General features: G+C 39.8%; 1 protein-coding gene across 2 annotated transcripts in view; it reads left to right on the forward strand.

Annotated features, from left to right (window-relative positions):
* LOC310949991 (mannosyl-oligosaccharide 1,2-alpha-mannosidase IA) overlaps window positions 1-22441 on the forward strand; it is a 201526-nt gene extending 179085 nt beyond the window's left edge. The window contains exons 6-12 of one of the 2 annotated variants that reach the window (XM_083917639.1): window positions 6501-6624; window positions 6815-6908; window positions 8748-8863; window positions 13373-13592; window positions 18315-18487; window positions 20560-20675; window positions 20937-22441. In XM_083917639.1, the coding sequence (XP_083773765.1) occupies window positions 6501-6624; window positions 6815-6908; window positions 8748-8863; window positions 13373-13592; window positions 18315-18487; window positions 20560-20675; window positions 20937-21078 (985 nt within the window). In that variant the 3' untranslated portion in view covers window positions 21079-22441. Of the gene's footprint in view, window positions 1-6496; window positions 6625-6814; window positions 6909-8747; window positions 8864-13372; window positions 13593-18314; window positions 18488-20559; window positions 20676-20936 lie in introns of both variants that reach the window. The other variant, XM_083917638.1, reaches the window with a different exon arrangement.
* Window positions 22442-23129: the final 688 nt, after the last annotated feature.

The raw sequence follows: 23129 nt of genomic DNA on the forward strand, positions 1-23129 counted from the left end.
GAAACAACATTGCCAATTTTTTGCGCATTAAAAGTGATTTAAGCGAAGAAAATTATAAAACAAATGCCTCAACAAACAGGCCCACAGTCTCCGTTTGTTAACAACGGAGCAGCTGCAGGCTGAGCTTTACAGTGACGATAACATTTGGATAAGAATTATTCTTTGTTTATAAACACTTTGGAAGATCATATGAATAATATTTGCATGTATTTAAATGAGTTGTGTTAATTTTTAATCTGTTCCAAACCATTAGTTTTCTAATCGTAAAATCTTTATTGACGCAATCTTGTTAATGCCACGGTCACGCAACACAACATCAAGCAATTTTTCAACTTTAGAATAATTTGACCATGAATTTTAAGTTCTCTCTCTCTCTCTCTGTTTGTATTTGGGTATGATTATGTTTAAGCAGGAGTAAGGATAAGACACGTGCCTCTTGTTTTTTGATATAACAGTTGTGTAGTGAAACATAAAAAAATAACTGTGCTAGTCTACATACTCACAGCCTGACTTTACCTCTGTCTCATGCATATTTTAATCTCTATAAACAGATTCTGCATAGTTGTAGCGATCTGGTTTCCCACTCGTATTGACTTATCACATCTGAGCATGCTTTGTTGCATGAACAGTCAGTGTGCAGAGCAAAAGAGGCTGAAGAGAATATCTGTTTATAGAGACACTCTCAGCTCCAACTCCATTTTCACGATCCCAGTTGCTAAACTAACTGTAAACAATAACTGCTGCTCAGAAGAGGAAGTCATGGCCTGGATCTCCGCTGGCTACACCGGAAAGCCGGAAATATTAGCCCCCGGAGGCTAAATCATCATCAGACAGATGGCCAATGAATTTCGAGACTGTGCATAACTTAATGATTTGAGTTGATGAAATGTCCTGTGAGACTGGATCTAAAATATTACACTCATACAGCCGTTTCTGATTATTGGAAGTCACTTAGTCGAATTTTAACAGTCTAACTCTATTTAATGTCTGTTTTTAAGATGTTGGTAAATCCTATGGCATAGCCTCCTCTTCCAAATTCTTATTTTATAAGATACTTCCTGGAACCTCTGTTGTCCACCTGCTACCAATTAACCCACCAGCCAAGTTGGACAGCTGCTGGCAGATTTAATTACCTTACTCTACAGTTAATTTCTGCTACATCACCAACATGGGCCTGTGGTACAGATGGGCAGGAGGAACCAGGCTGCCCATACTGTGGTCATGTGGCAACTCAAGAGACAAACACACACACACACACACACACACACACACACACACACACACACACGTGTTGAGAAGATCATATGCAATGCGTAATAAAACACAAGCAGACAGTCAGCACTGTGCACACAGGGGGGTCCCGTCCTGCTGCACAGCCTGTGGCTTTGACAGTGTGTGGGAAGTATTTTCTTATATTCTTTATGTGGCGTGCTGTTATTTGTTACTCTGTGTTATGAGTCCTACGTGTTTACTGTTGTTATTTTGACCTGTCAAACATCTGCAGGTGAAATTTAGCTTTAAGGTAAGGCTGGAACAACACATCAAATCACATCTCACCATTTGACTCAAATTGAGGTAGCTGTTTTATCAATGTGCTTCCTAGACAACATCAAAAACTTGAATTATTTAAGCTCTTCTGTAAAGAAGCACAGATATGCCAATTTCCCCAACGCATTATGCATGACATGTGATATTGATTTCTGCATTTTTCATAATTTACTTCACCTGATTATAATTCTGATAGCTGTGGAAGAGCGTGAGTTTGTGTTTGTTAAAGGAGGTGAAAAGATAAAGGGATGAGGTCGTTGCATAGCTGGCGGCAGAGAGTGGATACCACTCACCCCCTCATCTCAATCCCCTCGCCCGTTGTCTTGCACCTTCCCTTTGATTCCGAGATTGATTCTTCTAAAGGAGGAGTCAGAAGTGACTAGAGCTACTAATGATGTAGCCTCCAAACTTTTAATGGATGCATTCATCAGAGTGGAAAACTCTTTGACTCACACACCACTCATCTTTCTCTCTCTCTTTCTCTCTCTCTCTCTCTCTCTCTCTCTCTCTCTCTCTCTCTCTCTGTATCTCCCCCCCCCCCCATCTTCTTCCCTTTTTACAAATTCAGTTCAATTCATTACCGCATGTCTGATTTTCTCCAGCATCTATTACAGGATATGTAAAGTCATTCTTGTAGTACATTCTGCCTCAAGTAATCACAGCCATGCAATAGTGCGCCGTCTCTGAGACAACACATTAACTGAGAATTACTGAGTGATATTACCCACTCCGACATTAGGAAATGAAACTGAATGGTCTCAAGTGTTTCTGACCTTGATGTTCAGAGTTCAGGTAACTTTTTAAAGCAGTTTTACGCAGTGAAAACACATAGTGTGGCAAGTTTCCAGTTGAGGTTAATGATACTTTACACATTCATCAATCACAACAGGCAACAATAAGATCCTTAATGGCAGATAATGGGAGCGTTTATTTAATAGAATTCTGCTGAGGCTATTAATATATATTTAATCAATGTTTAGGGCATACCAGCTTACTTTATTCAATCAACTAATCAGATCAACACCATGGATCTATACAAAGGCCTGTTCATTCCTATGAAAGCTGCTCAGTCGCGCATAGAGCCAAACAACTTTAACTTATGTAATTTAAAAGTTCCCACATGGTCAGCACTATTATTGCAGCACATACCTCCAAACTGTTGGGCCCATAGAGCAGGTGCACTAGAGACTACTATCGGAGTCAACTTATGGTTGAGGGTCCGGCCTTGATCGGAAATTCAATTATTTAATCATGCAACTCTCTTAGACTTTCAAAACGTTATCTGATGTTTTGAAGGATCAGTAACAGATCAAATTCTGTTATTGACGAGAACTATATAGTCAATGGGAAAAAGTATTTTTGGAAGTTGTAATTCCACCTTTTAGCCACAAATTGCATCTAAAATCTGGCGCACATCCTGAGGGCCTGATCCAGACATCTGCACTCGTAGCTCCATTGCAAACACCCGATTCATTACCAGCTGCGACGGTATTGTTTTCAACTTGTGAGTCTGTGTGTCTGTGTGTGTCGTCATGGCAAAATGTGGTGCAGGTGGCACCTACTGTAGCATGAACTACCATGGAGGTGGTTTTTAGTACTTTAGTAGTCTCTCTGCAGCCTGATTTTGTCACAGCGCTAACGTCACAACCGTACAAAATGTCATTGGTAATTTCCTTTTCTAGAGCCACACAATGTTTTTCATCAGTTGTTGTAGTTTACAACATCAGCTTTAACACCTTGTATCCTCATCACCTTGTGTTTTGCTGACTGGTTGTTACATGAACTTGGCAACAGAAAGTTATGCAACATTTGACAGTGCTGCGGCCAAAAACTTTTCTTTCTTAATTTATGAATTATGCAGTCTATTAAATGTTAAAAACTACTGACAAAAACCTTTTCCCACAGCCCAAGGGGATTTATTCAAACTGCATGTAATGTACAAAACTTTAAAACATGTTCAATTTATGACACAAGGAAAATAATCTTTTGATTTTAACAATCAGATAAATTTTCTGTCAAATGCTAACGGTTTAATCGACTTGATAGTTTCAGCTCTGGTGTTGCACACAGTGAAGAGAGAGAGTTCAGGAGGATGATGGATGGTGCAACTCTGACAACCAGGAAAAAAATGACAATAGCTAAATGTTCAAATAGATCGATAAACCTTGGATGGAATACATTATACACATCTCTGGAGACTTGCAGAATATGATTATTGATTTCCATCTGAAAAGGGCATAAAAATGAGTCCTGTCTGTTCTGAGACTGAAAAAGAGGCGAAGAGGTTTACCAGGTACTCAGAGTCGGAAACTTCCCGTAACATTGAGCGAGAATCACTGCTAAAGGAGGCTGTGGAAGGACAGAAAGACTTATTGCTCAAGTAATACTGCTCCTGATAAATGAGGGACATATGAAGCTTGAGTTGTCTGTAAAACGTTTTCTTGTTAGAACTTCACATCAAAACAGGATGAAACGTTGTGCTGTACTTAGATGAATAATTTAGATCTGCAGTATAGACTGTATTCATATAAATACCACTGATGCTGTGATTTGAAGTTTACTCTATTTATTTAAAATGTCAGAGCAGATCAGTCATCACACAGTATTAGACACAGCAGGAGATGTTTGAAATTTAAATCACCTCAGATTTAAACTACTACACTCTTCTGATGGATGTTCATCTCTACAGTAACAGCACTGTGAGTTAAGTTAGTGTAATCTACATACTAACATACAACATACTAATATTTAACAGGTTCGCTGAGGGAACACAGTTGCCGATCAGGAATCAACTGCAAGACAACAAGAGTGATAAATCTGTCTAATACCTACTGACTATGATATAAAGTCTGACAAACAGTGAAACAAGGAAGCACATAAAACTAAACTTGAGCATACAGTAATGATTTGGCCTCGGGTTCTCTTTTCACCGACCTTCAGAGGAAATGAATGTACTTCTGCTTATTTGTAGATTGTGTTTTTGGTGTCCCAAATATGGGTCAGTGATAAAACATGTCACCTTCCCCTTATGTCACCTCCTCTCATGCCTCTAAATGCAGCTATCTAATTTCCATAGTTCAGTGAAAGAATGCTGCCTCCAATAAAATGTCTCAGTCAGCACATTCTTCTGCAAAGCCTTCCTGTGACCCTTGTATACTTATAGCAGGTTTCTGAGAATTTCAATATCTTGGGGTGTTAATTGACTCTAACTTCTCCTTAAAGTCAAATGTTTTTAAAAAAAATACTGTAATAGCGTCACACTAGGGCTGCAAATTATCGAGTAATTCAATAATCGATAGTTGTTTCATCTAATTGATTGATGATTGATTAATTGATAAGCAGCAATCCTACTGAGAAGCTGAATTTCCCTCTGAACAGGTTAACTGCATAGACCTTTTTATGGAATTCCATTACTAAGCAACAGCCTTGGTCCTTGTTAACTTCCTGTCAGCTGATGTCGTTCACATTCACTGCAAGAGGAATCGAACTTGGACACATTTAGGATGTTTATCTTTAAAACTGTGAAAAGGTCTATACGTAACATAAAATGCTATCTTCCTTATGATATAAAGAAAAATGCGTGCGTAGCTTTCTTCCACGCGGGTGGTTATGGTTGTTCTAGAGGGGATATTGTACCCTGGCTCGATGTACTTTATTACCTCTCAAAATCCCTGTCCGTCAACAACATTTATCAGCAGCATGTCTGTAGTAACCATGTTACATCCCCGCTGGGTAATGGCCTCTGCTTTCGTGGAGTCACATACCCTTTATCCCACGCTGTGGTGATTGTAGGCTGAGAACCACTCGCTGCTTGTAGCACGGCTGAATGTGACATATTTAGGTGGTAATTCAATGAAGTTGGGGAGTTGTTGTACTTTAAAATACTTCCACATATTGTGCTTTGTTAAAAGTGGCTCCATACTGCACTCCGTTTTGCCCTCCTTATACTGTCAGTGTACCGCTTCTGGTTTTGTTTTGTTGTTGTCGTCAGAGAACTGCTTCGCTTGTGTTCTCACCTGTGCGTCAAGTACGTCTGGCGTCAAGTGTGCCCTCACGTGGACTTCTGGGGAATTACAGGTTCAAAACTCAATTAATTGCAATTCATTTATTTGAATCGAGTAATTTCTATTATGGATAATCGATTAATTGTTTGCATCCTTAGTTTACACTCATTATTGCAAATTCCTGATTGTTATAAACATGTCTACCGAGTGATTTTCACTCGTCTTTCACAGTTTAACAAGCTTTTCACAGGCCAACAATAGAAACCACTCATATCATTAGAAAGAACAAGCACTCAAAACACTACTATTAAAAAACAAAACAAAGCACTTCCATCACTATCCAATTCTAAAAAAAAGAAATAATCAGATTTTAGGTTGGGATGACTTAATAAAATATGCAAACTTGTGCCTGTTATACAAAGTCCTCCAGTCAGCCTGGTCGGTCAGAGAGTGGAGTATATTCCTATTCACATCAGACAACCAAACACTTATCCCTGTTTCAGTATCCTCCTAAAACAATAGATGATTAATTCATACACATGTTGGCCATAAACTCTCTCTTTACTGATGCTATCTGTTCGGTTTGTTTGCCATTTATTTTTTTATGTATATGTCATTACCCCCTTTACTGCTTTTAACAACTGTGTGCCTCTTGTCTGATCTTTAAACGGTATGCCGTGTAATGTCGTCCTCGCGCTAGTGTGTTTTAGGAAGCCCTTTATAACACTAAGCCAGGGACTACAGATGGAAAATAACCCCATGGCTATTCTGTCATATTTATTCCATGTGTACTGTATTCAATTAATTTAAACAGTCTCTTTTCAAATGACTTTAACTGAAACTCGTTCTAATCACACTGTATGTCATGAAAGTGTTTGTGGCTGTAGATGTTTGTTTGTAACAGCCATGAGACTTAGTCTACTTGTTTGGTGGTTGTTTCTGTTGCAGTGGCACCAGTTGGAGTTGGGGCTGGGCCTCAGCTGGGAGCAGCATCTTGGCTGAGTTCGGGACCCTTCACCTGGAATTTGTTCATCTGTCGGAGCTCTCCAGGAATCCCATCTACACAGAGAAGGTGCGATTTATGTGTATCCCATTTCCAGTTCTACTTTGCGGGACAATTTTCTACTATCTTACTTAAGTTTTGATGATGGTACCATTTCTCTGCAATATGCTTTCCAGCCCTGAAGCGATGATACAGAGCACGGTGAATGTGTGAAGTGCAGATTCCTGATGATATTCTTTGTACCCTCGTGTCTTTGCAGGTGATGAACATCAGAAAACTACTGAACAAGATTGAAAAACCCCACGGCCTGTACCCCAACTTCCTCAGTCCAGTCAGCGGCAACTGGGTCCAACGTAAGTACTCTGTTAGCTGTATATGGGAAAATGTGGGTTATAGAGTTTCATACGTAATGACGTATGAAACTCTATCTTGCATTATTTAAAAAAACATGAGGTTTACATGTGACCTCGGTCACAAATCCATCTCTGAGCTGCTCAGGGAAGGTCATTTCTGTCACTTAAGTATTATAATAATTATGTTTTCCCAGAGTGGAATAATACTACAGGGCTTGGAGTTTATTGAAGGTCATTGCACAATTTTACTTTTTCCATTTCTGACTCTTGCATCTGGCTTTTACACTACTGACAGACGTTGAGCCACCTAACATGTCAAAGCTCTTTTGCCTGCTTGTCTGCGTCACCCACCCATCCCTCTATTTACTTTCATTTTTAATATCAGTCTCACAGCCATGGCTATATGACTCCCATTGCTCTAGGTTATTAAAATGATAATGAATTCAATTACTTCAGGAAATTGGATCTTTCCGATTTACCTGAAAGAAGGTGAAGAAGAAAAATTAGGGGATAAGACGATGCTGGGGCTGAAAGGTGGTAATCTGGATGATTATAGAGGCTAATTGTTGTGGGCGAGTGTATAAAGAAGCAAAACTGTATATATTATACCACAAAGCGAAAAAAATAAATCTTGGCTTCACTGCTCACCCTCATCCGTCTGTGTCAAGGACAAACACACCAGCACTGTGATAACCTTGCGGGGGAGTCAGAAAAGGTGTGTGTTTGTGTGTGTGTGTGTGTGTTTGCACACAATGAGTGGACAGATGCACGCCTCCCCTGCAATATCACAGTCATCTTTATGAATCTGAATGTGGACTTTAGCTCAACAGCCACTTTATTTTCCACTCAAAGCTTTTCGTGCGTTACGTAATTTTAAGTTGAAATAAACTGTTTTATACCGTCAGTGAAAAGAGAGCGGGTGGGTTCACGGTACATGGTTATGCGCGCCCCGAATTAACCAGAAAATCCCTGAAGAAGAAACAAAATGTAGAAAATACAGTGAGAATAGAGCTGAATATTTTGGAAGACAAAAGTTTACGTATCAGGGTGATTCAGTCAAACCCAGACATGAGTTAGTCAGATATGGGGCCTGGAATAACAGGGATATTTAGCAGATCTATTTAATACCACATGGAATTTAATTAAATGTTGTTTCATGATCATACCGGCCAAAGTATGAACGTATTACAGAAAACCAAAGTGGCCTGGAATTATTTACTATTATATCATATTTATTCAGTGCTTTCCAGAAGTATACTGTATAACAACAAGTTTAATGATATAATGAATTGAATTAATGTGACAGGATAAGTAGAATAAAATGGATGGATGGATGGATGGATGGATTAACCAATTAAAATGATTTATTCACCAAAGCACTAGTGGAAAAAGTCTGGCTGTACCATTTGTCATTCTGGGAGAGGGGATATAATGTTCTTGTCTTGTTTGTATTTCTTTAAACCAATAACAATGTTCTTGGGCAGCACTAAGCCCAGGATTCAGCCACAGTGCCCTTGCAAAATAGAAGAAAGCAGAGATAAGAGGCTGGCACCGAATGTCAGGTTTTCTCTTTATCCCAGACAACAATTAACTTCCTGGCTACTGTAGTGAGCGGTACTGACAGTGTTTGCTACAGGTCTGATGGTGCTGTGTGTAACTCCACAAAAAAGGATCGAACAGCCGATGATAGCACTTTTATTTCCAAAGTGTGCAGTATCTCTCATTCAAAAACATTCAATGGTTTTTAAGTGTTTTCAAGGCCTACCCTGGATACAGACCTGTGTATGTGACCCTGCTGATTGGTTTCATACAGCCCTGTTTCCATATTCCCCTTCTTAGATCATGTTTCCATCGGTGGCCTCGGGGATAGTTTCTACGAGTATCTCATCAAATCATATCTGATGTCAGACAAGACGGACGACGATGCAAAGCAGATGTACTACGGCGCGCTGGAGGTATGGAAGCTCTTACAATCTTAGATTTCACGCTCAGGCAGGACTCTGCTAGATCCAACGATAATAGTTGCAGTGATTTGCATGAGCATGCGATCGAACAAAGTATACAAAGTGATTCAATCCCAAGACCGACAGTCTCACAGGAAACGGCGAGAGGACAGCAGACGCATTGCTTTGAGGAGATAGTTGAAGGCTGAGTGAAGGGAACACCTGAAACCTTTTTCAGACCCGAAATATGTTACTTTCATTCATCTGTTAAAGGGATTGCTTTCAGGCATTCAGGCACAGTTGTCAAATGCTGAAATATCCCTAGGAGCTTTATTCTCACTTTCATGGAAAGAGCGACAATGCTCTCTTGATATCTGGCACCTAGTCTGCGAGAGGGAACATTGGGTAAAAAAAAAAAAGTAGAAGAGTGTTCTGCGTCCTCAGAACTGCTGCATTCAAGATTTTCACGAGCGTTAAGTGGGAAAAAACGATTGAATCTGTCTCCGTGCAAATTGAATCTTGTGCGGCTGTGGTCTTTATGTTAATCTGACAGCAGTGACCTTTAAAGTCAGACTTGTGCTTTTCTGGAAGTTTTAATGTCCAATTAACACTGCTGTTATGACTTTTAAGTAGAAGTCAACAGCAAAGTCATTATGCTGCACTAAAAATAAATATAATGGAATGATGGTGCAAAGATCGATGTACAGATTCTCCCTCTAATTGAGATTCAGCGGATCCTTTTCGTATGTGGGGCTGTAATGGACGCTTTTATTCAAAGCACCGTACCATGATTATAAACAGCAGGAGTATTTCTGATGCTCTCAGTGGAACGGTCACACAGGAAAGAAAGCAAGATAATATCGAAAAGGAAAGCTTCCTAGCTTTGTGTAATGTGATTAGAAGACGACTGACTCATGAATTAATATAGTGGGATGTAAAATAGGAGCACTCCCACAAATCTTTAATGCAGATAATGTCACAGTGGAGCACATTTCCTCTGGCTACAATTATATTATCAGACAATAACTTTCTTCCCAGAGGGTCAAGCCAGAGGCATTCAGACTCCCCCTTCTCCCCTGTGACTTGGTATTTAAATGGCCTGGGACCCCCACGCTATCAGATTAAGTTATATACTGTGTCTTTACACAGAGATCTAAGGTAAACTCATTATCTTTGGCAATCAAATGAAAGTAGATTACTAATTAAAACACTGTTGAATGAGAGAACATTTTTCAATTATGCTATGCCATGATTACAGCTAACGACTGCTAATTAGTGGGTAAAATCATCAGTTTCAGCCCTCAAGAAAAATGTTTTTTTAGAGAACATGGTATTCATTTTCATATTATACAATCCTCATTTATCACAGAATGTTCCTCGCACAGTATACAGCACCGCAGCGGTAGGAGGGAACTGTTACATGAAGGAATAAAGGACAAAATACAGTACTGGTCGTCACTGTCACTAGGTAATACAATACAATAAATACAGTGAAAATAATCCACTCCACTAGTGTTTCACATAGAAGTCTGAAAGCTTTTTCCCAAGCTCATCTTGAAAGAGCTGTTAAGAAGAAAAGAATGATTGGATCTGAGATTCAAGAGGGAATTAACACTTTTAATTATCAGAACTTTGTGGGATGCTGCAGCTAAATATCACAAACCTTTTTTTTCAAATGCGAAATGAGCATCAAGCTAGACAAAATGGACAAGAGGGAGATGGGGGGGGGTGGACTAAATCTGTAAAAATGAGGGAATGAATGTCGTTTCAGAAATAATCTCAAGAGATGTCCTCCTTCTGTAATTCATAAAGACTTTCTTGTTGCTGACAAGAAACACAGCGGCAAAACAGGCAGAAATGTGTGTGTGTGTGTTTGTGCGTGTGCCTGTGCGTGTGCCTGTGCGCTTGTGTGTGTGTGTGTGTGTGTGTGTGTGTGTGTGTGTGTGTGTGTGTGTGTGTGTGTGTGTGTGTGTGTGTGTGTGTGTGTGTGTGTGTGTGTGTGTGTGTGTGTGTGTGTGTGTGTGTGCGTGCGTGTGTGTGTGTGCGTGTGTGCATGCGTGTGCGTATCAGGGCCGTGTATCGCCACAGATTTCCCAAATTGATTCGATTCCAATTCACAAGGTTGGATTGTGATGTTTCAGTTACAAAACCAATTTTGCATGGAAGTGAAAGAGATTCTCAGAGAATAAATGCTGTAAACTGTACAAGGAACCCTTTAACCTGTTGAATTATAATAAAAAAAATATGTTTACATTAAGAATTGACCCCTTAAGCAGCTGCATTAATGTACTTTCTATTTAACATAAACACGACTCTACAGTAAGTGAGTGAACATTAGTCAGGGTTCACACTCTCGAGATTATTATTCAGGGAGTTTTTCGGTGATGATCAAGCTGATGTGAGAGACAGGGTTCTCACCATTGCAGTAGAATGGCATAGTACAAATCTGTAAAGAAGAAAAGTACGATTAGCCAGTATTTACGTAGGCTTGACACGCATAACGCATAACCTTCATTGTTTTAACCTCGGCTTCCCATTTATTATCCAACTCTCTCAAACAAGATAGCAGACCTGTCAGCTTTAGCATGCAAACTTTAACCACTTTAACATTATTCAACTGTTTTCAAACAAGTTGGGAGGAAAGCAACGAAAAACCTAATTATCATCCGAAAAATCCGACACACCGGTCCTTTTAAGGAGTGATGTCTTCCGACCTGCATGGGCTAGCATGTGATGTGACTTTGGGAGGTGTTCATGTTGTTTCCATAACATAACCGAGAGCAGACCATTCAAAATACCGTATTTTCCGCACTATAAGGCGCACCACATTATAAGGCGCACCACATTATAAGGCGCACCTTCAATGAATGGCTTATTTTGAAACTTTTTTTCATATATAAGGCGCACCACATTATAAGGCGCATAGAATAGACGCTACAGTCGAGGCTGGGGTTACGTTCTGCATCCATTAGATGAAGCTGCGCTAAAGGGAATGTCAACAAAACAGTCAAGGGAGGTCGTCTTGTTGCTTCCTCCAATTCGGCACCATTGATTGGTTCATGTTAAACTCTCTGGCTGCTGCTCTATTCCCGTGTTCTACTGCATGACTAATCGCCTTGAGTTGAAACTCTGCGTCGTAAGCGTGTGTCTTAATAGGAGCCATTTTGGGCTCTTTACACAAACACACAAACGGAAATTAAAAGGCACGCTTCGCGCAGTCATATATCTCAACATGCACCACACGTTACTTCTTCTACGGGGGAAAATAGAGTCGGCGGCTGCTTACCTTAGTTGCGAGACCTGTTGTGACTCAATATTGGCCCATATATAAGGCGCAAAGCATTATAAGGCGCACTGTCGGCTTTTGAGAAATTTAAAGGTTTTTAGGTGCGCCTTATAGTGCGGAAAATACGGTACTCTAATTTAAACGTTAATATGATCCTGAACATAACTTTTCAGAAGACAATGTTACCAGTTTTGAGGAGCTCTGAAAGAAATCTGCACAGTTCATTCACAGCTTAAGGAAAATCAGAGAATGTTTAAAGGTTTTCCAGGGTATTTTACTTTTTACTCATTTTCCATGAGTTTCCCATGACTGGAAAATGAGTCAACTGTTTTCCAGACCGCATGGGAACTTTGTCAGTGCAGAGTTGGTATAATGTCATGCCATTTTCATGTTTATTTTTTAACATTATTTAGCCCCCTTTCCGCCCGACATGACATGGATGATACCAATCCATGACATATGATACAAATGTATTAATTCTAGCTTCAAAAGGGAGGACACTACAGCCTCTTTAAAGATGGATCTCAGATTTTTTATGAATCAATATCGGATTAGGGCTGAGTGATGTGGGCAAAAGCTTCTATCCTGAAATAGCTCTTTTCATATCCGGATAACAATGTAAACGACAATATAACATGGTAATTTGATAAATAATTAGTCTATATGAAATTACCACATGTATAAACCTATTTTCTATACTCCTGTGTGAATGAAATACTTGACAGAGTATTTTCTCATTTCTCATTTTATTATGAACTTATTATCTGATAAAAAATAAAAAGCTATACACTCAGTGATTATGTGAACTTGCATGTACCACAATCTTAAAATGATACTCTGTTTGAGCTAATGTGACGTAATTGGATATCACAATATCTCGACACAGTATTATGATTTCTTCACGATACGGCTCCACTGAAAGACAAATATAGAGGCTTCTAAAGAAAACATTGTGTATAAAGAAATTGGGAAAGTTGTCTTAGGTCGTTCAATCTCCAATTCTGGCTTTTCTTAAATGATTGCTTGTGAACTGGCTTCATTGCAGCACTGCTGGGTTTTGGTAGGTGGTGGTTATTGGTTTTGTTAGGCAGTAGCTACCACTGTTGCTCCAATACAAAAGAAGTGCAAAACATAGTAAGCATATACAGTTTACATAGAAATAAAGCCCACATACTGTAACCTTAGAAAAATGCTGGTTCAAACATTTCTGACTGTGTGTGTGTGTGTTGCTGCAGGCGATTGAAGCTAACCTGGTTCAGAAGTCACCCGGTGGTCTCACCTACATGGCCGAGTGGAGGGGAGGGATCCTGGACCACAAGATGGGCCACCTGGCCTGCTTCTCTGGGGGAATGATCGGCATCGGGGCTGATGATGGAGCGCCGGAGAAGAGGCAACACTTCCTGGACCTGGCTGCCGAGATCACACACACATGCCACGAGAGCTACACTCGCTCAGGTGAGTGGAAATGTCAGAATCGCTGCAGAGGGTTATTTAAAATGAGCACACATTTCCTTGCTGTGAGAGGCTGCACATTAGACCAGTACCATCCCGGAGGAGGGCAACTGCTCCGGCTCATTTTGTTTTGGAAATGTACCATCTCAAATTGTAAGATCATTTTTTTACTTTTACACATTGCCCGCAGCCGTACAATGTTTTTACACCAGGAGCAGAGCGTTGGCTTTTTGGCCTCAGGTTTGTGAGGTTTGGTGTAAGTTATTTATGGTCTTTTTATAGGTTTCTGAACTCTAACCAGAGAGGATCTGAGTAGTGAATTATAACATGATGAAATTTTAAAGTTAATCTTTCTTAAAACTCGTTAAAATCCCTGCTTTCAACACCTTATTTGGAGTCCATACTCTTTGGATCCTGGCTCTTATAAACAACAACAAAAGCAGACTGCACAAACCTAACTGTGTGAAAACAACTAATGGCCCAACCGGTAGCTTTTGAAAGTGTCCAGCCACTGTCTGGAACAAGAATCTGTCTTGTTAAGAGAAGGTATTGTGAGTAAAAATAAAATTACGAGTCTTGGAGAGTGATACTACAAATTGAAAAGGCCTCGGGCGTTTTAATTTTGGCCCGATTCAAGAGGAAAATCGTTCTCAGTGGTTTCACCTGAACAGAGAGACGACAGGTCTAATAAGGAGCAGCGAAGAATTAAAGTCCTCGATTATACTCCAACGTGTCACGGCTGCAGGCAGCAACAGCAGACATCGAAGTGTCTCCAAGTGTGTTGGATGGTGATAATCACATTTTGTTGCAATTTGGGAGAAATAATAAAAAGAAAGCAGACAAGGAGATTAAGTTTTGAAAAGTAAACATTGAGATAAAGTCCACAGACTAATTTACTGTGGCTCCAACCTGTACATGAGGGAGAGTGGAGGTGTTGCTATAGATATACACAGGAGAAAAATGCAAGAGAGGATCAAAGAGGAGAGGAATAGTTGCCAGCAATGAGCCTGTCTTAATATTTTGGAGAGACCGTTGTTTGATCTCTTCGCTTCTCTGGCATTTGTCTTGGTTCTGACAATAATCTCCTCTGCTAATTTAAAGCTTTTTTTTCAACCTGCCACTGTTGGGCGAGCTGTAAGGATTCATCCTCAAGTGTTCGCTCGCCTTCGCTTCTCCAGTAAGATAATGTGACTCACCACATAACAGGTTCCATGATACACTTGGAATACTTTTGATCTGCAGGCCCAAAAGGCTTCTCTGGCTTCATCTTTCATAGTCATCCACCAGGTTTCTCCTCGCTCATTAAAAGATGAGGCACAGCGGCTCTTGGATTAGCTGTCTGCAGGAGAGAGGGAGAGAGAGAAAGAAGTGAGATTTGCTATTGCATGTGCGTAAAGTGGCTGCTGCTTAGCTGTGTCTTAAATACGGATACCATAATGAGTCCTTCTGCTGCTTCTCTGGTTCTCTGCCACCTTCACATCTACAGACTCATGCTGGGAAAATTGGGATCTCATGGGAAGCAGCAAGAAGAGGAAAAGGTTACTGGTTTAAAAGAAATTGTGTAATAGATGTTAGCTTTGTGCATTTCTACTATTGAGAGACAGAGCAACAGAGCAACTTGAGAGAGACAACATATACTACTTAGGACTGTCACTTCTTATTCCAACTCATGTTCAAACATAGCAAAAAATAATAATATTTGATTCGTTCTCATAAATGTTTAGCTGTGAATGAACATGATTTTGTCTTGCAAACTGCACTCGTGTGCTGAGGCAGAAAGCTGGTGGGACAGGAAACTGCTCGGTAAAAGATAACGTGTTTTATTCATTCATTCATCTTCAACCGCTTATTCCGGGGTCGGGGTCGCGGGGGGGGGCTGGAGCCGATCCCAGCTGACATCGGCCCTGAGGCGGGGTACACCCTGGACAGGACGCCAGTCTATCATAGGACACATAGAGACGAACATAGACAGACAACCATTCACACCTACGGGCAATTTTAGAGTCATCAATTAACCTAACACATGCATGTCTTTTGGATTGTGGGAGAAAACCGGCGTACCTGGAGAAAACCCACGCAGAGACGGGGAGACAATGCAAACTCCACACAGAAAGGCCCAGGCCTGGATGCGAACGTGGAACCTTCTTGCTGTGAGGCGACAGTGCTAACCACTACACCACCATGTAGACTAACGTGTTGTAATTGAGGTCAAATTGTGTTTTCTTTTTCCTGAGACAAACTTCTAAATTGTGTTTGACGCCGACGCCCTATTCATCTGATGAACATCTGATGCTAGAGTTAGCGTTCCAATCACAAGCTTTACCTGCACAGAGAATGATTTAGCTCAGAACAGGAGGCAGGAAACAGTGTGGGAGAAGAGGAATCAGATAGATGTCATGAAAAGTGTTTCAGTTGGAGAGGAGAGGCTCATAGCTGTGGCGTGACAGGTTTTGTTATGTTGTTGAGCTGGCTGTGGAGGTGTAAAGTGTGCTCAGTGTATTAAGACGATAGTTAAAGGAGTTTTTTACCTTTTTTTATGAGTTTCCTGCATGTGTCCTCAATATTTGGTTTCACACTATGCCACTGATCTACATCATGAGGCAGCTAATTAAGAGGGCAAGCTAGTAAACACGGATGTAAGAAAGGGCAGGGATTATAATGGCTTTGTGAGACACGTTAAAATTAAATACTACATTGTGTTTATCCTATTTATATAGCAACTTTCGAGAGCACACCTCACAAAGTGCTTCACAAAAGAAGCCAAAGGAGCAAATAAATGTGAGCATCATACATGAAATACTGACATCAAGCTAAAAACAAAACAAGAAAATATTTAACGTAATGTAAACATAAGAGCAAATTTAAAAGAGGAGCATATCTGAAAAACTGGGACAATTTTCACTAAAATATGATGAAATGTACGCATAACTTACTGGAGATCACTTATCATCATTTATTTATCACACACACAGTTAAACACAGTATGTGCAGTGAAATCTATTTATGCCAGCTCCAGAAACAACTGTTGAATAGAGAAAATACAACAAAAAAAACTATTTTTTAAAAGTATCTTACAAAAATAAACTATTTTAAACATTAAATGAAATGAAGGTACATTATGTCTCTTTTATAGGCGTATTTAGAATAAAGGTCTGGTTCTTTATGTGGTTATGGGAAACACCATGAAACCATGTAGGCTCCATGTTGTCATTTAGACATTGCTTCTTCCGTCTACTCTTTTTAAACAAAACCAATTGTATGTCAGTCGGCGATATGTGTACAGTAAAGTACTTCACTCACTCATACACACACACACACATACACACACACACACACACACACACACACACACACACACACACACACACACACTGTAATGGACTAGCAGAGCAGGTGGCCCCTGCTGTCTGTCACACTGACTTCTTATTTCAAGATGATTGTCTGGTCCAGTCGGATGCAGCTACTCGCACCCCTCAGTGACCTCAGTGAACCTGCTTCCTCCAACATGGCCTAATTTTCCAAGCTGCTACACCGTGGTTGGCTAGAATCACAGATGATAAGCCAGAGAGAGAGAGAGAAAAAAATTATCTGAGCAAATCGAGCACAGTAGGTAGCAACGAAATGTCAGACTTGTCTCGCATGCCGTAATACGTCTTCCACTTCAAGCGTGTCTTTGAGATGTTGCTATGCCAATGATCCTGTTCTGACCTTGGAAAAAATAGATTCCTTTGTGCTCTATCATGAATAGAATCTCTTTGCCTGGCGGTCTTGAATTGTGGTGGAGATATAATGGAAGTAGGGAGAAGAATAAGGAGGAAGAGAGAAAAAGACCATCTGGACAGCTGCGGCCTCTTAATTGCTTAACCTTAAGCTCTCTTGTAAAACTCACAATAATCCAATGGCAATTCAATTAAGGCTGGGCGATATGACCAAAATCTCATACCACGATAAAGGTAATTTCATATCCCAATAACGATATAGGTATCATGATATAGCACATTTCTTATTATATAAATTATAATTTTTTGCTTAATGTAGGCTATCAATAAAGGCTAACTGCAAAATACATGTTGCACTATTTATTATTTTTAATTGCACTGTGAATTGGTCGGAATAATAAACCCTCTCATTCTGGGCGGCGAGTGCCTGACAGGACTGCAGCAGGTGCACGTAAGTCCAGTGCTGCACGGCCACACGGTTCCTGAGTGATGCGATTTCTGATTTCTGATAGGAGCATCTTATTAAAAGTATTTGTTTTCATAACATACATGTGTTTTGTTGTATCTTTCTTTGACAATAGCTGACAGTATATTGAGAACTGAAGTTTGAAGGCGCTGAGCAGTGAATCACACACAGAGTGTGTGTCGTGCTTCTGCTGTGTGTACGCTGGTCTGCGTATGTGTTACAGTTGTTTTCTGGCAATTTAATGAGCAGAGTAACAATCTATGGCCGCCATAATAACGCACGACTCCTTTGGCTCACTTCAGCTTCACACACTCTTCAGTCTGTAAAGTGTATGATTTCTGACACCTTGAAATAAACGATAGATGTTTTTCTATCGTTATATGATACATATCATATCGCACAGCCCTAGTCTTGATGCAATATGATGTGTGTTCATTCATTTGAAAAAAGAAAGGAAAAACGTGGTTTAGATTTATAAATTGCAGATCTGTTGAGAAAGTGCTCAAATAAAATCCTGTTTTTATGTTTCCTCTCTGTCAGCCACCAAACTGGGACCTGAGGCGTTCAGATTTGACAGCGGAGGAGAAGCAACAGCAACAAGGCTGAGCGACAGATATTACATCCTACGGCCAGAAGTCATCGAGAGCTACATGTACATGTGGCGACTGACCCACGACCCAAAGTACAGAGAATGGGGTTGGGAGGCGGTTGAGGTGAGAAACTTGTTTAATTATTCATTTCATTTCATTTTCAAGACAGAGGAGACTGTGTCTGACAATTTGACATTGACACCCACTTAAAGCTGTGATCTGTCAGCTCTGTGGAGGTGAGAAACGCTTTTCACTCCACCTTAGACTGTGTTGGTCAGCTATAAAGACATTTCACTTCCGGTAGTCCTTTAGTAATAACTCGGCCATTAAAGAGATATTTTGCTAGTTTAAATTTGATTCTGTGTCACTGTAGTGTTGGCAGTGTGAATAAAAGTGGGACTCAACACCGTAAACGCTAAATTCCTCCCAATAATTCGCAAAAATTTCACCTGACCGCTCCTCATGCACTCCGTGGGGATTTCTGCCACAGACACTGTTCATCAGCACACACATGTAAGAGAACTGGATTAAAATGGTAAAAGTATTTATTTAAAGGACTTCACAAAAATGTGAAATGCCGTTACACAGTCTAGAGCTTTTATACAGAAGGAGTGGATCTGGTATGTGCCGCCTCGTTCAAGGTTGAGGTAAAGTTTGCCGTCTTGAATCGGACTACAGAGCTGTAGTTGTTTTATAATCCTCATGCTTCTATCTGCTGTGTCAAAGCTCACAAAAACGTACTCCTTCCGGGGGAAAAAATTGTTGCATTATTGCAGCGTAGTAATCATGTTGTGTGAAAGTACTCAAACAACGGTTTGAAAAAATCTATTTAGGTGAAAATCAATATCAATCAAGTTAACAAGGCCTAAAAGTGTTTAGGACGCCGTACGGGGGTCTTGTTTGTCAATATTTATGACTTTGACTTTTATGACATACTGTACAATTACTTTTTTATGAATTTTTTGACATACTATGACATTTTTTATGACATAGTATATCATAAAAAAATGAATATGCATTGTCTTTTACGATTATATACAAGGTCCAGTTTCCATCTCGACTTGCAATTTAGTTTAGTGGTTAACTCTTTGTGAAACCAGAGTAGATAATTATTATGTAAGGCTCAATAAACTGCTGACATATTTGCAAAAACTGTCCAATAATATAGATACCTCTCAGTCCGTATGACCTCATGTTTGTAGCACATCGGTATAAACACAATGTGATACAGCTCCCAATTCTTCAGATGTAGAAACCTGAAAAACATTTGTGTTATATTGAGGCGAGTATGATAATTTCATGTTGTATTTAAGTAGGAGATGCAGTACAGTATAATTTTATACCCTATACTTATACCTTATACCCTATACTGTCAGGAGTAGCTTAGACACTGATTTTATTAATTGTCATCACCTATTATGTCAAGCCCCTTTAACACCCTCTATTACCCTCAACCAGCTTCCTTGATATTGTGTGGCACTATACATTAGCTTGTAGATCAAGCAATCCCACTAGCAGGAGGTGAAGGTTGTGTGGAGAGCACCATTATTAATGTGGCAATAGACAGGGCATTAGCTGTAGTAAACTGTAGAGGGCTGGCATGATAGATTTAGCATTAATTTAGTGCGCGCAGAAGTGGAGAGATCAGGCTGACGAGTTTGACGGCCCTTTAATTATCGGGCACAAAGGTTGAAAGAGGGCGCACAACGCTTCCCTTCATGAACGGCAAGCATACACGTAGGGGTCATTGTTAATTAGCACATTTAAACCAGCCCTTTGTAGCGTGGGTAGTAAAGTGCTAATCTGCTCGCCTAGCTCAGCCACTCTCTACTAGCTGTTGCCATTTAGATTTAGCACTGCTCGGGCTTCAATTGTGTGGTTTGACATGTTCCATCATTTACTCTTTCTTTAGGTGTGCAGGGACATGCTGTTGTGGAGCACACGGTTGTCTCTTTAAGCACTGTGATATATCAGAGGAGTTCTTTTTTTTACTCATACACTGTGTGATTTCCTCTGCACAGTTTGTAAAATATTTGGGCTTGTCACACTGCAGAAGACAAAAGGCAACTCTGTAGTATTGATTCAATTTGCACAATCAAGCTGACAACTGCAAGAAGTGGTCCTTGTTGTACGTTGTTCAAAATGTTTATGGAGATACATGGACACATTTAAACCTACCCTCTGCCTCTTGTCAGGCCCTGGAGAAACACTGCAGAGTGGAGTCTGGCTTCTCCGGGATCCGCGATGTTTACACCATGACAGCCAGCCACGATAACATGCAGCAGAGCTTCTTTCTCTCAGAGACGCTCAAGTAAGTCCATTTTCCTCATCACATCTCTCTGTGATACAGAGGTAGATCCAACATTTACATGTACTTAAATGTTTTTCTAGTGCTACTTCGCCCAAATATGGAAGGTCCTGATTCAAAATGATAGATCTGATAAACTTAAATTATTGATATAATATGAATTAAGGTTTAAGGATGCAGATGTAGTCACCTAGAGTAAAATATAATGTTTAATGAGTCCAGATTTTGATTCAATAAATTGGATGTTTTTCCCTGTTTGCTCAGGTATCTGTACCTGCTCTTCTCTGATGACGACCTTCTCCCACTGGAAGACTGGGTCTTCAACACAGAGGCCCATCCGCTGCCCATCGTCCGCAAGAGCTGCCTGCAGGACGAAGCGACACAGGATAAGACAGCGTCCGAATAAGACTCAAAACCACCAACGACTGAGACACGTACAGACACATCTGCACAGTTCATGTGCACACACAGTCACACAAATATTGCAAACACCAATTCAATGCAGGTTCAGAGTCTTTGGAGAAGCGTGTTATGGACTCTCAACTCCTTCCCAGTGAAGGATGTTGTCGTTTTACGCTGTGATTGTATATCCTTTCGCCGGGGGTTACTTCTTGCTGGCACTCATTTTTTGTGGACAATCAAGACAAACATGACTTTCATGAAAAGAGCACCTTTTTCTTTCCTTCTTTCCTCTGTGAGGAAACCAGTATAACTTGCAGACCCAAATGTAATGGGAGGAGGGTTGAACTATGGGCCATATTGTTAGAACGAGAGAAACGTATAGAAAACCACTTGAGTTTTGCTCCTTGAGTTTGTTGTTTTGTTGATCTTCGGTGATGATTTCCTTATATCTTGTCATTGCATTTTTTCCTTTGTGAGTACACTCTTTGACCAAAGGTTTCTTTGCATTTATATTTGCCCTCTTTTCCAGTAATGTGCTTTTGGTGAGATTTGACAGAAGGTGAAATATAACAAAAAGGGTTGAATTGTAATGAACACTGATTAATGTACAGACAAACATGAAATGTGATTCTCGAATCCATCTCCACACAAATGTTGATGTCATGTTTCTTACTGAAACGAGCTTGAATGAATTTCTTAAAGTGAGGAGGTGTCAGAAGAGTGGCAGTGTCTTATGCATCCAGGGACCATTTAAAGAAAAAAAAAGATGTTGGGTTGAGTTTCCGGTGTATGCTTGGGTTATTTTGTGAACAGGACGACGCTTACTCAGTCCTCTCAGCCTTTCAAATCAAAGTAAGAAACGGAGTACTGTCAGTTCTTCGGCTGAAACACACGCATAAAGGAAAAAATAATGCATTTTCTAGCCAACTCCAAATGGGTTTTCCTGTTCATGTTAGTAGTTTCTCTTCTTCATCCTGCCTTTACATTTGAATCCATACCGCCAATACTGATATTAAAGGCTGTGAGCAGAGACACATTTCCATCACTGTTCTTTTAACCACCACTGTCCTGCACAGTTGTGGAGCGAATGTGCTGTACATACAGATGAAGTGAGTGACCCCTGTATGAGCTTGTCTTGATTTCATTTTCTTTCTTAACTTCAGTGGTTATTTTTTTCTGGGTTCTCTTTTGATTTGCTTCCCTCAGGTGTTTCAGTAAAAAAAAAAAAAAAAACTAAAAAGTTCTGACTTTAAGTCTAGTTATTGCTGATATTAATTGTTATTACTTATTCTTACTGTTTGATTTAACTTTCATTGTTGAATATTTTCAAATACTGATAAAAAAAGACCTGTGCAACTTTGTACATTTAAAGCAATCCCGTTGTGTGTGTTTTTTTTTATCAGCCTTGTTTGTTGAATTATTTACGGACTGAAATGGTATGGTATGTCATGACTAAATCTAAATGTCACAGTATAGTAGTCATGAAGAATTCATTGGAATATCATAGTATGTCATAACAAATGCCATACTATAATGTCATAAAAGGTGATAGTAAAGTATGTCATGAAGACATAAAAACGTAATAGTAAAGTTAGTGTCGTGAAAAATTATAATTTACAGAATAGTATGTCATAAAAAGTGATAGTATAGTTTGTCATAAAGTCATTAAAATGTCAGTATAGTATGTCATAGAAACTCATAAAAAAGAAAAAGGATGTCAATAATGATTTCATAAACAGTCGAAGTACAGTTAGCCATTAAAATCTCTTTGATTTGTGCAGGAGGTTGCTAAAGTAAGTTTCGAGATAACGACCCGCGGTGACTTACACAAAGGAAGGAAACTCAACTTATTTGCAGCTTTTATTTGTTTCCGTATTTGCTTCTTGGAAGTTCATTACATTTTTAATTGAAGGGGGATGTCTCAGGGTTGTGGAAAGTTCCAGCAATCACAAACACAAAATGATTAACGGGGTTAAGCCATTGCACCTTTCTCGTGGTGTCAGGCCAACAACGAAAGATTTAAGACCTTGCTCCCCAAATGATTGGACTCTACCT

This window comes from Echiichthys vipera (assembly GCF_963691815.1).
Source record: "Echiichthys vipera genome assembly, chromosome: 8".
Classification (NCBI taxonomy): Eukaryota; Metazoa; Chordata; class Actinopteri; order Perciformes; family Trachinidae; genus Echiichthys; species Echiichthys vipera.